Below are 13900 nucleotides of genomic sequence, written 5' to 3'. Positions count from 1 at the left end.
AAGAGTCTGATGCTTGACTAACTGAGCCACCTGGGTGCCCCTGTGTGATACTGATTCTTTAGAAGTTTTTGCAACTTGCTTTATAACCTGGTGCATGATCAATTTTAATAAATGTTCTATATTTGAAGATATAATAAGTGTTCTATATTCTCTACATTGAGAAGAGATACACTTTCTGTTTTCCTTTATGTCCACTAGATTAAGATTGCTTTTGTGTTGAGTCTTTTTGATATCTCTATCTATCTATCTATCTATCTATCTATCTATCTATCTATCTATCTATCTATCTATCTAATCTATCTATTGTGATGTGTCTCTCACTACCCATGAGCTTCCTCCCTCCACCTGTATTGTGGCACAGATGACATGTCAGGGTATATCTGAGGCCCAGCCATGGACAGTGCATTTTACCCCAGGAGGCTTTCCAACATCCATAAAAATCAGTGGCTACAAAGACATCTGTAATGGAAGGCCATTCTCTTCCTCTCATACCAGCCACAGCCACTCATCTGCTATGTCTACTCTATGCATCTAGCCTACTTTCCAGCTTTTCGGGAGGGTGCATTAGCACCTTTGCTGCTACTCATCTTTCTCTTTTGAAAATAGAACCTCATTTCAGACAACATGCTGAATTGAGAAGTGGAAGAAATGAAATGTCTAGGTGAGTCACAATTTGTGGACACAGCAAAGCAATCTTTTTTTCATTAAGACAAAATTACTCTGGCTTAACTTGACTCTCTGGGTCCTTAGACCTTACGAAGCATCAGCATCCCCTTGTTGATGTTCTCAGTCTGACCCTGAACCTCTTGGGTCTGTACTTTTCCTACGTGAAAATCTTGCCTTGAGTGATTCTTGGGGACAGTCTTATCTTCATCTTTGATCTTCTCTCCCTCTCTCCTCTTGACACCTGAGTCTCTGAGCCTCAGCCTTATCAGTACATGGTACCTTGCTCCTAGATGCCTTAACTCACCAATATGGTCTAATGACCTGGGTCACTAAGTAAGAGTAGCCCCCTTGCTGCTCCAGGAGGCAGCTATCTTTTGGTGGATGCTGGACCCTCCTGCTGACTCCCTGCCAATGTGAACCTTTCATCCCAAGCCTGAGAAACCACCTGCCTGCCCTTCTGCTCTTCACTAGCATTAGTACCAGTATTCACCCTGCTACCAAATCTTACTAGTTAACCATTCTGAAACCAACCTGCCTAAAACCAACCAAACTATAACTGTGTACTTGGGGAAGTGGGGGGATTTCTCAGCCCCAATTCCCTGGCTCAGTACCATATACATGATAGCAAAATACAGAAATCCTTATCGGTTACAGCACATGCTGACTTAATATTATTCATTCTCTTATGGCAACTAGTATGTATATACATAACTGTTTGATATACACACATATTAGTGTCTTTTCTCTTCCTTTAAATTATAATCTTCTTAAAAGTAAACACAGACCTTAAATGATTGCTACTCAGCGGATGTGCTAGTTGAATTTAATCAGTTAAGGGCTTGACTTCTGTGCCTGCTTTCTGTAGTATAATTTCTCAGCATACTGTCCAGTTTATTGTTCCCACTAAGATTTGCTGAGGGCCTACTATGTGCTGAGAGATCTCCAGGGCTACTTCATCAGAATAGACATCATAGATATTATGTTGCAGGGGGCAGTTAGCAACTACATAAAAAAGCATGAATTTGTTGCAGATCGGGGCTACAAAGAGAAAGAGGCCAGTATTTATACGGAGGGGCACTTACACACTTTGCGTCTCCGAGAACAAGCTTCTGGAAGTCTTCATTTTTTTTTTAATTTTTATTTTTTGCATTTATCTTAGTTTAGGTCTCCAAACTCAAGATGCTATCAACCGTGGAGTGTTTGGGCCTTTACAAACAGTCTGTGCAAATGGTAAGAGAGACACCAAACTTTAGGAAAAAAAAAATCCCCTGCTTCTCTCTTCTTGTGTCCTTTACATTTCACACGTGGGCAGAGAAGCAAAATGAACAGATAGAGTCGAGACAGCAGATGTGCCCCCCAGGTTCCCCGGGAGCAGCCTTCCGGCTTTGACATCCTCAGGAGCACCATCCGATCAGCGGGCGGGATCGGCCCTGGTCCTTCCCGGGTGGGCCGCGGGGTCGGGAGATGTGGGAGCCCCCGCGTGGCGTGGGAGGCGGGGGCGCAGGAGGGGGGGGGCGGGGGGCGCGGCCTCGGGCGGGAAGGCGGCGCTAGGACCGCGCGGCCACCAAGAGGCAGGCCCGCCCGGCGAGGCCGAGGCCGCGAGCGCCGCAGTCCCCGGGAGCCGCGGGCCGAGCCGCTCCGTCCTCCCGCCCCGCGAGGTATGTGCTGGCTGTTTGCCCTTGACGTGGCGCGGTGCTCGGCCGCCCGCTGGGTCCTCCGCTGGGTCCTCGGCTGGGTCCTCGGAGCCCTCAGGGGCGGGCGGGACCGCGGCGCCGCAGGTGCGCTCGGCGGGCGGGTGGTTGCCCCGCGGAGGACCCCGCAGCCCAGTCCGCAGGCGGCCCTGGCGGGGGGGGGGCAGGTGTGCGGGGTCCCGCGGGGGGCCGGTGTGCGGGGTCCCGCGGGGGGCGGGGGGCAGGTGTGCACGGGGGGCGCTGGATGTGCGGGGTCCTGCGGGGGGTACAGGTGTCCGCGGGGCGCGCTGGATGTGCGGGGTCCTGCGGGGAGACAGGTGTGCACGGGGCGCGCTGGATGTGCGGGGTTCTGCGGGGGGCAGGTGTGCGAGGGGCGCGCTGGATGTGCGGGGTCCTGCGGGGAGACAGGTGTGCACGGGGCGCGCTGGATGTGCGGGGTCCTGCGGGGGGCAGGTGTGCGAGGGGCGTGCTGGATGTGCGGGGTTCTGCGGGGAGACAGGTGTGCACGGGGCGCGCTGGATGTGCGGGGTCCTGCGGGGAGACAGGTGTGCACGGGGCGCGCTGGATGTGCGGGGTCCTGCGGGGAGACAGGTGTGCGAGGGGCGTGCTGGATGTGCGGGGTTCTGCGGGGAGACAGGTGTGCACGGGGCGCGCTGGATGTGCGGGGTCCTGCGGGGAGACAGGTGTGCACGGGGCGCGCTGGATGTGCGGGGTCCTGCGGGGAGACAGGTGTGCGAGGGGCGTGCTGGATGTGCGGGGTTCTGCGGGGAGACAGGTGTGCATGGGGCGCGCTGGATGTGCGGGGTCCTGTGGGGGTACAGGTGTCCGCGGGGCGCGCTGGATGTGCGGGGTCCTGCGGGGAGACAGGTGTGCACGGGGCGCGCTGGATGTGCGGGGTCCTGCGGAGGGCAGGTGTGCGAGGGGCGCGCTGGATGTGCGGGGTCCTGTGGGGGTACCGGTGTCCGCGGGGCGCGCTGGATGTGCGGGGTCCTGCGGGGAGACAGGTGTGCACGGGGCGCGCTGGATATGCGGGGTCCTGCGGGGGTACAGGTGTGCACGGGGCGCGCTGGATGTGCGGGGTCCTGCAGGGGTGCAGGTGCGCGCCGGGGCGGCCCCGAGCACCTGCTGGTGGGCTCCCGGCCGGGGTCCTGGAGCTGGGTGGCGCAGGGGCTCCCGGGCATCCACGGGGCGCGCACCCCAACGCTCGGGGCGGGGGTGGCCGGGTGTCCAGCGCAGGAGCCGGTGCCTCTCGCCTGTCGGTGGCCGCCTCGCGGGCCGCGCTCCCCCCAAGACTACGGTCGGTACATTACACTTGGAAACATTTTTTTAAAAAACGAGTCTCGAGGAGCCCCTGACCTGTTCAAGGAGAAACCTGGTCGCGTGCGGTGAGGGAGTATTTGCTGCCAGGAGACCCCAGTGAAGATCACTCTACAGAGAAAATGGGACATTAAGTATTTTACCCATCCGCTGCTGATGCTTCTGTGGGGCCTGGATGCCAGTTTCTTGCATTAAAAGCTCTTTGAAAAAACTTCGAAGCCTTGTCAGGTTGGTAGGTTAGATTACTGCCTCAGAAACCAAGTCGCATTTAGGTGTCTTACACCAAAATGAAATAGGTAACCGCACCTCTAAATGAATGGAATGTTGAGTCCTATGCAAGGTTAATTCCTGGGAAATTTTAAGATAGACGGTGGCATTAGCTTTACTTCAGGAAAGAAAATGATCAAACTGAGACCCATAGCAAGGCATCAACCCTGAAAAATGTGACTTTAATGAAAATCATTTTCTTTAAAGATTTTATTTATTTATTCATGAGAGACACAGAGACAGAGGCAGAGACACAGGCAGAGGGAGAAGCAGGCTCCCTGCAAGGAGCCCGAGGTGGGACTCGATCCCAGGACCCCAGGGTCACGGCCTGGGCTGCAGGCGGGGCTAAACCACTGAGCCACCTGGGGCTGCCCAAAAAGCATTTTTTAAAAGAGTTTAAAGTATATTTAATAGTTCAAAAATTATATCTTTCAAGTACTTGCATGTGACACGCTGAAATACCACAAATGAGATTTATAACTAAGTATTAAACTTTTGAAAATATACCTATAATTCTCCTACAACTCTTCATTAGTTACCAAAAAAGAGGTACAGAGGATATGAGAGAGGGAGGGAAGGATTGAGTCTTATTTTATTGTTCTATACTTCTTTATAGTTGAACATTCTGATGGAATGTTTATAAATATGCTACCTATATTTTTTAATGTAACAGATTACAAAGGGTTGTAGCAATTAATTTGCAAAATCTATAAATGCAAATGAATACAATAATGTAAAAATAGCATGTTAATATTACGCTATGATATTTCTTAAACAGGGAAAATCTTTTTTTGAAAACAATGTCTTCTAGAGAAAGTTGGGGAAATCAAACTGGAGGTAGTAATAGACTTTAAGTATTTTGTGAAGCAAAAGAAAATATTTACGTTTATTTTTAGTTGGTGTAACAATATGCTACATAACTCCTTGAGTTTTCTGTTGATAAATTTTCTCCTTTTTCTCTTAAAAAAAGAAGTTTCTGTAATTCTGTCTGGGAAGATGACTCAGTCCTTTCAAATTAAAACTTGGTTTTCAAAATTCTTGCCCAACATGTGATTTGCAGCCATAAACTCTAGTTTTATGCCATATTCATTATACATGCCTTACCATAAATAATCTAAAAATAATTTGATTATATGTTGGGTCTAAAGATTCATTGAATTCAGTGATGATGGGGGAGAAAAAACTGGGGAAGATAGATCCTATTCAGGATTTGATACTCTTTGCAGTACATGAACTTTGTTTCTGAATTTAAGTCCTGAAATTAAGTCCCCTGGCCAGACCCAACTGAAGACGATGGACACAATGCTCGGCAGAAGTTCAGAGTTGCTGGCAAACCAGTTGGGCTTAAGCTGCAGAATAAAAGGCAAAAGCTAAAATTAATTTGTTAAAGTGTGAAAGCAGTGATTATCTGGTGATTTTTTTATTCCTGAGGATAATCTCCTTAGGCCTTGAAAAGTCTGGCTTCCCAGGATATCCAGATGAATATCAACATTATCTAGATCTACTGGATAGTAATAAGGTAGAAATTTCTAAAAGATTAATTTTAGCATACAAATTTTTATTTAAAAGAGGCTCAGCAAATAGCAAATCTGGTTACACCCTGATTTCACCCTCAGCAGTGCTTTTTTTCTCTAAAGGATATAATATCTTCTGAAGTAGGGATTCTCATGTGAAGTGGGTATTCAGGAAGACATTTAAGAAAGAGTTGAAAAAAGATAACCTTTATAATATTAAACCACCCAGAGGGAGCTAATGTAATAGGAGAAGAGGACCACCAGCAAAACTTGTGTCATTTCAATTTACGTTTGTTTTAGTTTTCTGCTTTGAGTAAGGAAAGATGTCTTCTAGTAGAAGGCACAGAAAATGCAAAAAATTACCTGGGGGCTGACTTCCAATGCTCAACCCTGTGGGAAGCACGGAGTAAGTGTTGGTTGAAGGGATAAAGAAGCAAATGGAAAAAAATGACAGAGAGTCTTTGATTTGCCCTAAAAGGGGTTTACAATGCTAACAAGAGTGTTTACAGACCAGACCTGTTGGCCACATATACAAGCCACAGTGAATAGGAATTATATGTAACTTGAGAATTTCCTTGAAATTTTCCTTGGAATTCTCTAATTGTGATTTTTTTCTTGTGAAGTGAAAGGATTAAAGGAAACGGAACAGGAGTACATCAGTAGCGCGTTCGTAGCGTGCTCATGTTTTGTTGGAGTTTGGCAAAAGGGAGAAGTTACTATCCATGTCGTTTTGGGAATAAGATTTCTTTAGAGCGAAGGTTTCGTTTCCACAATTGATTTTACTTAAAAAGAAATAAGTTTGTAGGAACAGCAGAAAGCTTTTAAATAAATGAGATTCAGCCTTTAGGTGAAAAAGACCAATTAGCAAAATGAAAGGTGTACCGTGGATTGTTGATAAGCGGTTTTATCCAAAACATTGTGTGAATTATCCCTCCTGGTTCATGCAATTATAACTGATGTGGACATGGGACACACACCACTCATACACTCTTGCTTCCTCCCACTTACGTCTTTCATTTAATAGGGAAGAAGTTAAACCCTAGAAGTTAAACACGAGGAAAATGTTGATAAATATTAATCATGATTTCATAGATGGTTAAGCAGCAAATGAGCTTTGCTATCCCCCAAAATATCATGTAATCATTATGGTTTGCATTTTGGAATCACACTATAAGATTTTATGGACACAGCATTAAATTTTCTTGGATTATATTTATTTATTAGATATTTGTCAATCCCTCACTGGTTGCTGCGTATGAAAGCCAGACCAGTCAATAAGATAGGTCCCACTATTCGTGGGCTTCATTTTTTGTGGAGGGAAATAGGCAACAAAAACCAAATATTATAAACCAAGTACACCATTATTTAAATTCTTTTAAAGTCATTATAGCTTGTTATAAATTAAACCAGAGTATATATAATAGGTACTAATTTGAAAATTAGAAGAGAGTAGTATGATAAAGAATGACCTGGTGGTTTCTTTAGTTGTGGTTGTCTGGAAGACTCCCTGAAAAAGTGACAGATCTTCAGGGATCTGAGGGAAAAAGCCAAGTAATGACAGCATTATTAACAGAAAGAGTGCAGGCTTCATGCTGCAATTTAAATCCGTGGTAGGTCAGTCTTAAGTCTTGAAATCTTGAGCATTTTACCCCCTTGATAAAACTTTACAGAGTTTTGAAGAAAATAAGTAACGTATCCAAAGAGTCCATGACAATATCTGGAGCAAATTTAATTTCCATTGTGACTTAAAGAGTGTCGTTGCAACTTTATGAATTCATTCCTTTGACTATCTAGTCAAATAAACCAGTATGGGCCATTCATTGTATTCTCCTGTGTCTCCTTCCTTAAAGTCTTGTGGTGATTCTCTACCACTACAATCGAGGGAGGAAAGACAGCCACTCCCACAGACGGCAGAAAGAGAGAGCATCATTCCTGAATCTTCTAAAGACCAAGTCACAATGAAGAGCCTTCTTAGGTGTAGTTGTGGTACATTTGTGAGGGGGTCTCCTCAGAAACCACCAACACCGTGGTTGATAGGGATTAATTAAGGTGCTGTTCCTCCCAGGGAATGCTGGAGGGAGAGGACCGCGAGGACCACCTCCAAGGAGGTTGGCAGTGTGTCCCCTGGCAGGACTGTGCTTACTGGACTTGGCCTTCCCACACAGCATCTTGAGAAGTGCAGTGAGATGAACGTGGCACTTCACAGTGCATAGCACAGGATGCAGGCTCAAGTCAAAGAAGTGAGTTCACTGATGAAGAAGGTAGTTTATTAATGCTTGGAGCAACTTATGTCTAAACACTTCGGAGTTTTGCCATCTCATGAGTGCACAGCCATAGAATATATACTTGCTCCCAGCAACCCGATGCTTTCCAAATACCTATATGTCTATATATCTGTATACATATTTGGAAAACAATATATGATATATATAATATATATGATATATACTGCTATATATATTGCATGTTATATATATTTACATATAATTGCTATGTAGGTGTTCTACTTTGTAGTGTGGAAAATAGCTATGTGGTGATTTTTAAGTGTTTCCCCCCTATTGCTATTGACAATACAACTAGGTATAGTGGCAAATTGTTCAACAGTATTTTCGCTCAGTCCTTTCAAAGGAAAACATTAATCCTAGGTGTTATCAGCTAGACGTAGGTGAAGCTACTTTATTAGAAGAACCCAAAATAGAAAACTAAACTAAAATAGAAGCATGAAAGAGGCACACGTTGAAAAGAAGCAGGGGTAGGGGAAGAAAGTCCCTGACATGTCAAGATTGGATGTGGCAGGCACAGATAGATTGGCAGGACCAGAAAAAAAGCAAAGGCCCTTTCTGAGGATAAAAACGAAGTCAGGAGGGTCAGGACAGGAAGTGGAATTCAAGTTCATGAGCTCTTGCGCTGCTAGTATTTAGATCTGTCTGTAGCTCTGTCTTGCTCCATTTGTGCGTCCTTGAAAATATGACTTTATTTAGGTCTTGGTTTCTTTATTGCAATCTATTGAATTTTAGTAATAAATTAATATCACTAAGTGAGGGAAATATCTAACAGGCAGATTATTACTAAATTACATTTTAAAGCAGAAAGCATCATTAAGGATCGCCTGAGTGGCTCAGTTGGTTGAGCATCCAAATCTTGATTTCGGTTCAGGTCATGATCTCAGGATTGTGAGATTGAGCCCTGCATTGGGCTCTGTGCTGGGCATGGAGTCTGCTTAAAATTCTCCCTCTCCCTCGGCCCCTCCCCTCTCTCTAAGAAAAAAAAAGACATAATTAAGATTTAAAAGGGCTGTTAATTAATGATTAAACATACAATTCATCAGCAAGATAGATCTATCCCGAACCTGTAAGCATCTAATAATACAACCTAAAGTAACATAAACAAAATATATAGTGAGATTGTACTCAGATTCACTCAGAAACTGGGTAAAAACTAATAAGGCTGGCAAATTGGAGCAATACAATTTATAATTTATACTTTGAAATTTGAAAATTGTAACCAATAAAGTTACTCTTTGTAAGCATACATAAGCAGTCTTTTTACACATAAAAATTTACTAACAAAATACAAGACAAGCCTCAATAAATGACAAAGATCAATATCATATAGTTAATGTCCTTTCGATCACAATTGAAAAAATGTTTTTGTATCAGAAACTCATATAGTTCAATTCAGCTATATACAATATAAAAGGCAATATAATCCAGACTAGTAGACTATAGAAAAGGTAGAAAATAATGTCTAGACTTAGAAAGAGCTATTAAGTCTCATTTGACCCCCATTAAAAATTTCACTTTTATCCATGCATCTCATTGAGATTATTTCTTTTTTTATTTAAAAATTTTTAAAAGATTTTATTTATTTATTTATTCATGACACACACACACACACACACACACACACACACACACAGGCAGAGACACAGGCAGAGGGAGAAGCAGGCTCCATGCAGGGAGCCTGATGTGGGACTCGATCCCGAGACTCCAGGACCATGCCCTGGGCCGAAGGTAGGCACTAAACCACTGAGCCATCCAGGGATCCCCCTCATTGAGATTATTTCTAACCAGGTTCATTTTCCAGCTTTTACCTGAGGGTACTGTGTAAGGGTTTAGATAAAAGTGTTCTAAACTGAACACTGTTGAAATTTTCCTGTTCAATGACATCTGCACGATGACCAAAAAAATGATCGATTTATAATAAATCTATGATTCTGGTTTTTTTTTTAAAAATTTTATTTATTTTTTCATGAAAGATGTATATAGAGAGGCAGAGACAAAGGCAAGGGAGAAGCAGACTCCCTGTGGGGAGTCTGATGCAGGAGTCGATCCCAGGACACTGGGATCATGACCTGAGCTAAATACAGATACTCAACCCCTGAGCCGCCCAGGTGCCCCCAGGATTCTGGTTCTAGGGCCAAATTTCTACTGGGCCTACTCTGGTAGCTATCATGCCCTGTAGGTAAAGCCTCATGTTCAAGGTTAGAATTAACTCATAACTGGATTTTAGATGGTCCATATTGCAATATCCTATATTTTCTTCATATAGAAAATATTCCAGTCACTGTAAACAAATACCAACCAAATCCATTATTGATGGAATCCCAAAATAATTCATCTAGGTTGTGACTATTGTAGGTGTTATACTTTTATCTATGTTGTTTTAATTATAGTCCTGTCTTTCACTTCTTTTATAAACTATTTTTTAAAGGCCTTAAAATATTAAAATTTGTCATGACCCTTAACAGACCATTCTAGTGCTCTTTTGGAAAAATTTTAGTCATTTACAAGTTTCCACTTGTGTAAAGTCAAACTGGATCAAAATTCCATCTGAGATCCACAGGAGCTTTGCACTTGGTGTGAAAAGGGTGTGGAGACTTACTATCTGAGCATTGCTCTCTGAAAAAAAAAATGACCCTATTTTATGCCTTGACAAAAAAATTCTCGAGGAAAGATATAAATCTCGTATCATTCTATGTGTATGTCAAAAGTTATCTATCTTAAGGACAAATGGCTCAATTAAAGAGCAATTGCTCTTGGCAAAGTGGATCACTTGAATGGTGCTTTTTCATTTTGAATAGATTCCTTTAGTTGTCACCGCAATAAAAAAAACCTTAGTGTAATCCCAGTCTGTTTGAGTCCTTTTCAGAATGTTAAGATTTCTTTCTCTCAATAATACTCTGCCTCTGTCAATGTGTTTAAACTTTCAGTTTTAGAATGTTTAAGGTGAAATTTGGAAGGGACTTTTGAAATCTTGGTCCACCACCTCCCCTTTAGAGATGACGATCCTGAAGTTCCCAGTGGTCAGGTCCTGTTGTGCCAGATATGAAAGGAGGATCTCGTCTTACGATTTGCACCCGGGCTTTATTATATCAGCATATAGTTTGTGAAGGTGCAATTTCAAAATGTAAAATCGAAACTCTTAGGCAAATAGAAAATGAACATGTGAAAAAAATTTCTTTAATTCATTAACTAATGAAGGATATCACTCAGATATAATGAACAGTTTGAAAAGCACATATAATATATATAAAATATATAGGCAATAAAACACTTATTGTATATGAGACATATATCTCATATATATAGGCAACTTTAAAAAGAAGTGTTAGGATAATATTGTGGATTTCTTTTAAAAAAAGATTAATCTTGGGGCGCCTGGGTGGCTCAGTGGTTGAGTGTCTGCCTTTGGCTCAGGTCATGATCCCGGGGTCTTGGGATCAAGTCCCGCATCCGGCCCCCTGCAGGGAGCCTGCTTCTCCCTCTGCTTGTGTCTCTGCCTCGTTCTGTTCTCTCATGAATAAATAAACAAACAAACAGATAAACAAATAAATAAATAAATTTTTAAAATCTTAAGAAATAAAAGGTTACTCTTTGGGGTTACCTGTTCCATCAGGCAAAAATTATTTGCATTTCTACAGGACAAAAGCCTACAAGTTAAAAGTAACTTCACTAAATCTGGGACTTTTAATCAATAATAAGCAATGAGATGAACTAAGTATTTCTCTTAGAGAATCCTTGGGTGCTCTTTGTCCCCATGTGTTACTCAAAGTACTTTCCGCTCCTCTTTTGCCTTATTTCTGCAGTCTAGATCAGGGATTTACCAACTATGCTTTTGTGCCAAATCCAGCCCATCACCTGTTTGTTCTATAAGTGAAGTCTTACGGGAACACAGGTTTGACCTGATTCTTTCCACGGGTGCATCAAGAGTGTTAATTAACCAAATAGACTTCTTGCAGTTTGCTCTGTGAATCTAGGGTCTCACTGTATTATTAATCACTAAGATCACAAAATTAACTTCTGTCTGGAAATTTTCATCGTCTGGAGTTGGACTTTTAAATTCTCTTTTAGTACCTCTTCTATCCAAGGTCTGGGAAACCAACTCAAAAGCACTCTCTCTACTAGCTTTTATCTGTTATTCCTATAAATTTAGATGAAATCTTCCCTTCTAGAGCTTCCTCAAATTTGCTATTGTACCTAACCTTTTGGAAGTAACCTTTTTACTGCCTGTAGGCAGGGACTTAGGTACTAGACCAGCTTTATGAACATCCAGTCCATATATGTTCCTTAATGATGAGCTGCCAAACTTGATTACATTACATAAGAATCCTTCTCAGATATGACACTCCAAGCATAGACTTTGCTGAAGCATTGATTTGTGCAGTTACATCCTAGTAAGAATGGGGACACATCGATATTGATCCTATGTAAATAACCTATTGCCATGGAAAGTAAAGAGATGCAGTTAAAATATTTGCTTCTGAATTCCTAGTGGGTCAGCGAGAGTCAGATATCATTTAGAACATTAATTTAATAATCTTCTAAGGTTATGATTAGAAATAGCTTAAGAAGAAAGAGAGAGGGTTTCCTGACACATTTATTAAAAAGTAGGATGTATGTTGGTAAATTGAATACCAATAAAAAATTAATTTATTTTTTAAAAAAAGTAGGATGTTAAAATAATGCCAACCATATTCCAGACAACTAATCACAACTAAATATTCCTCATGAGCTCATTCAGTTCTGGTGATAAACCCCTGGTTTCATGTAATATCTGCTTCTGGACTCGAAAGAATCCAGCAAATCCTAACTTAATCCACTGGTACAGCCTGAAAGTTGTCCAAGGCATGTGAACGCTAGATCTCCCCAGTGGTCGACTCTTTGAAGAGTACTTGGTGCTGTCTTTTTTACAAGGCTCTGGGACTGTACTATGTTGAAAACACCAGTTTTGGCCTACAGTTTATAGCAGAGCTCTCAGGCAGCATCAACAAACAGAATTGTTGATGAAACTGATGGTGATTAATTTATAACAATAACCAATGATGTCAGAATTGAGGGGAGTAAAGTTTTCTAATAGGTTCTCATAATGGTTTGACCAATGCTTTCCCCGAGGGTAAGAACATATTATGGAAGGCACTGAAGAGTCTCCAAGGCCGTTCCAAAAAAGCATCTAATTTCTGAAATATTTGTATTAATTCTTTTTGACTTATGCAAATTAGCCTAAGGAAGTCTGAGCCTCTCTCCTGCTTATACAATTCTTCCCTGTAGCTCTTATAATAGTACTGTACTAATGACTAACTGTGGAGCCGCCAGAAAAACCTAATTGTTTCTTGCATCTTTTCTCTCTCTCTCTTTTTTACTTTTATAAAGTAAAATAACAAATATTTGTGATTTCTGAGACTTCTGAAAAATCTCAAAAATAACTTTATGAATTAATTTTAAGGACTATTGGGGGTCACCTCCAAAACTACTGAGGTCTAATTTGCAAATCATGACTCTGGCAAATATGAAATGCACATGTGTAAACAACTTCACATAACTTATTGATGAATAAGGGAACTCGATTTATCACTGCTGCAGAGAAAATATGAGAAATATTTATATTTAGGCAATTTAGTATGTTAGGATAAAATTACTGAGTCAGATTTTGAAACTTGCTAATACCCAAACAGACCATAAATACTTGAAGTTATTTGTCCCACTGGGAAAAAGGGTTTGCATATTTAATAGAAAAATTCTACAAATTAACAAGTAATTTTACTAAAGCTAGGGCTTTTAATTAAGACAAAAAGTGAGACAAACTAAGCAGTATACTCTTCTGGACCTGTGCTGTCTGGTAAGGTAGCCACTAGTTTTTTAAATGTGTCTATTTAAACTTCAACTTAATTAAAATTAAATATAACAAAAACTTTAGTCTCTCAGTCACACTATTCACTTTCTACATGCTCCATGGCTGCAGTTGCCTAATGGCTACCATACTGGGCAACATTTCCATTTTCACATAAAGTTCTTCTAGACAGCCTACCTACACAATCCTCAGATGGCCATTGACCCTGTAGGACATTAAAGGTGTGTTGCCCAAAGTTTTGCCTTACTTTCAAGTGTCAGAGAATTTTTCTGACACTTTTAAGTGTAATAGAATTTATAACCATCTAAAAGTTAA

General features: G+C 41.9%; 2 protein-coding genes across 2 annotated transcripts in view; one reads left to right on the top strand and one right to left on the bottom strand.

Moving 5' to 3' along the window:
- Nucleotides 1–2077: 2077 nt before the first annotated feature.
- On the bottom strand, nucleotides 2078–3538 carry LOC112643435 (uncharacterized). The gene has a single exon (XM_035699216.1). It carries the CDS (start codon nucleotides 3536–3538, stop codon nucleotides 2078–2080), a length of 1461 nt encoding a protein of 486 aa, XP_035555109.1.
- RAB27B (RAB27B, member RAS oncogene family) overlaps nucleotides 2245–13900 on the top strand; it is a 137704-nt gene continuing 126048 nt past the window's right edge. The window contains exon 1 of the mRNA XM_025422216.3: nucleotides 2245–2324. The gene's annotated coding sequence lies outside the window, so the exon portion shown is untranslated. The remainder of the gene's footprint in view (nucleotides 2325–13900) is intronic.

The sequence above is a fragment of the Canis lupus genome, chromosome 1 (genome assembly GCF_003254725.2).
Source record: "Canis lupus dingo isolate Sandy chromosome 1, ASM325472v2, whole genome shotgun sequence".
In the NCBI taxonomy this organism is placed as follows: Eukaryota; Metazoa; Chordata; class Mammalia; order Carnivora; family Canidae; genus Canis; species Canis lupus.
This window is presented reverse-complemented; position numbering and strand designations above follow the sequence as displayed.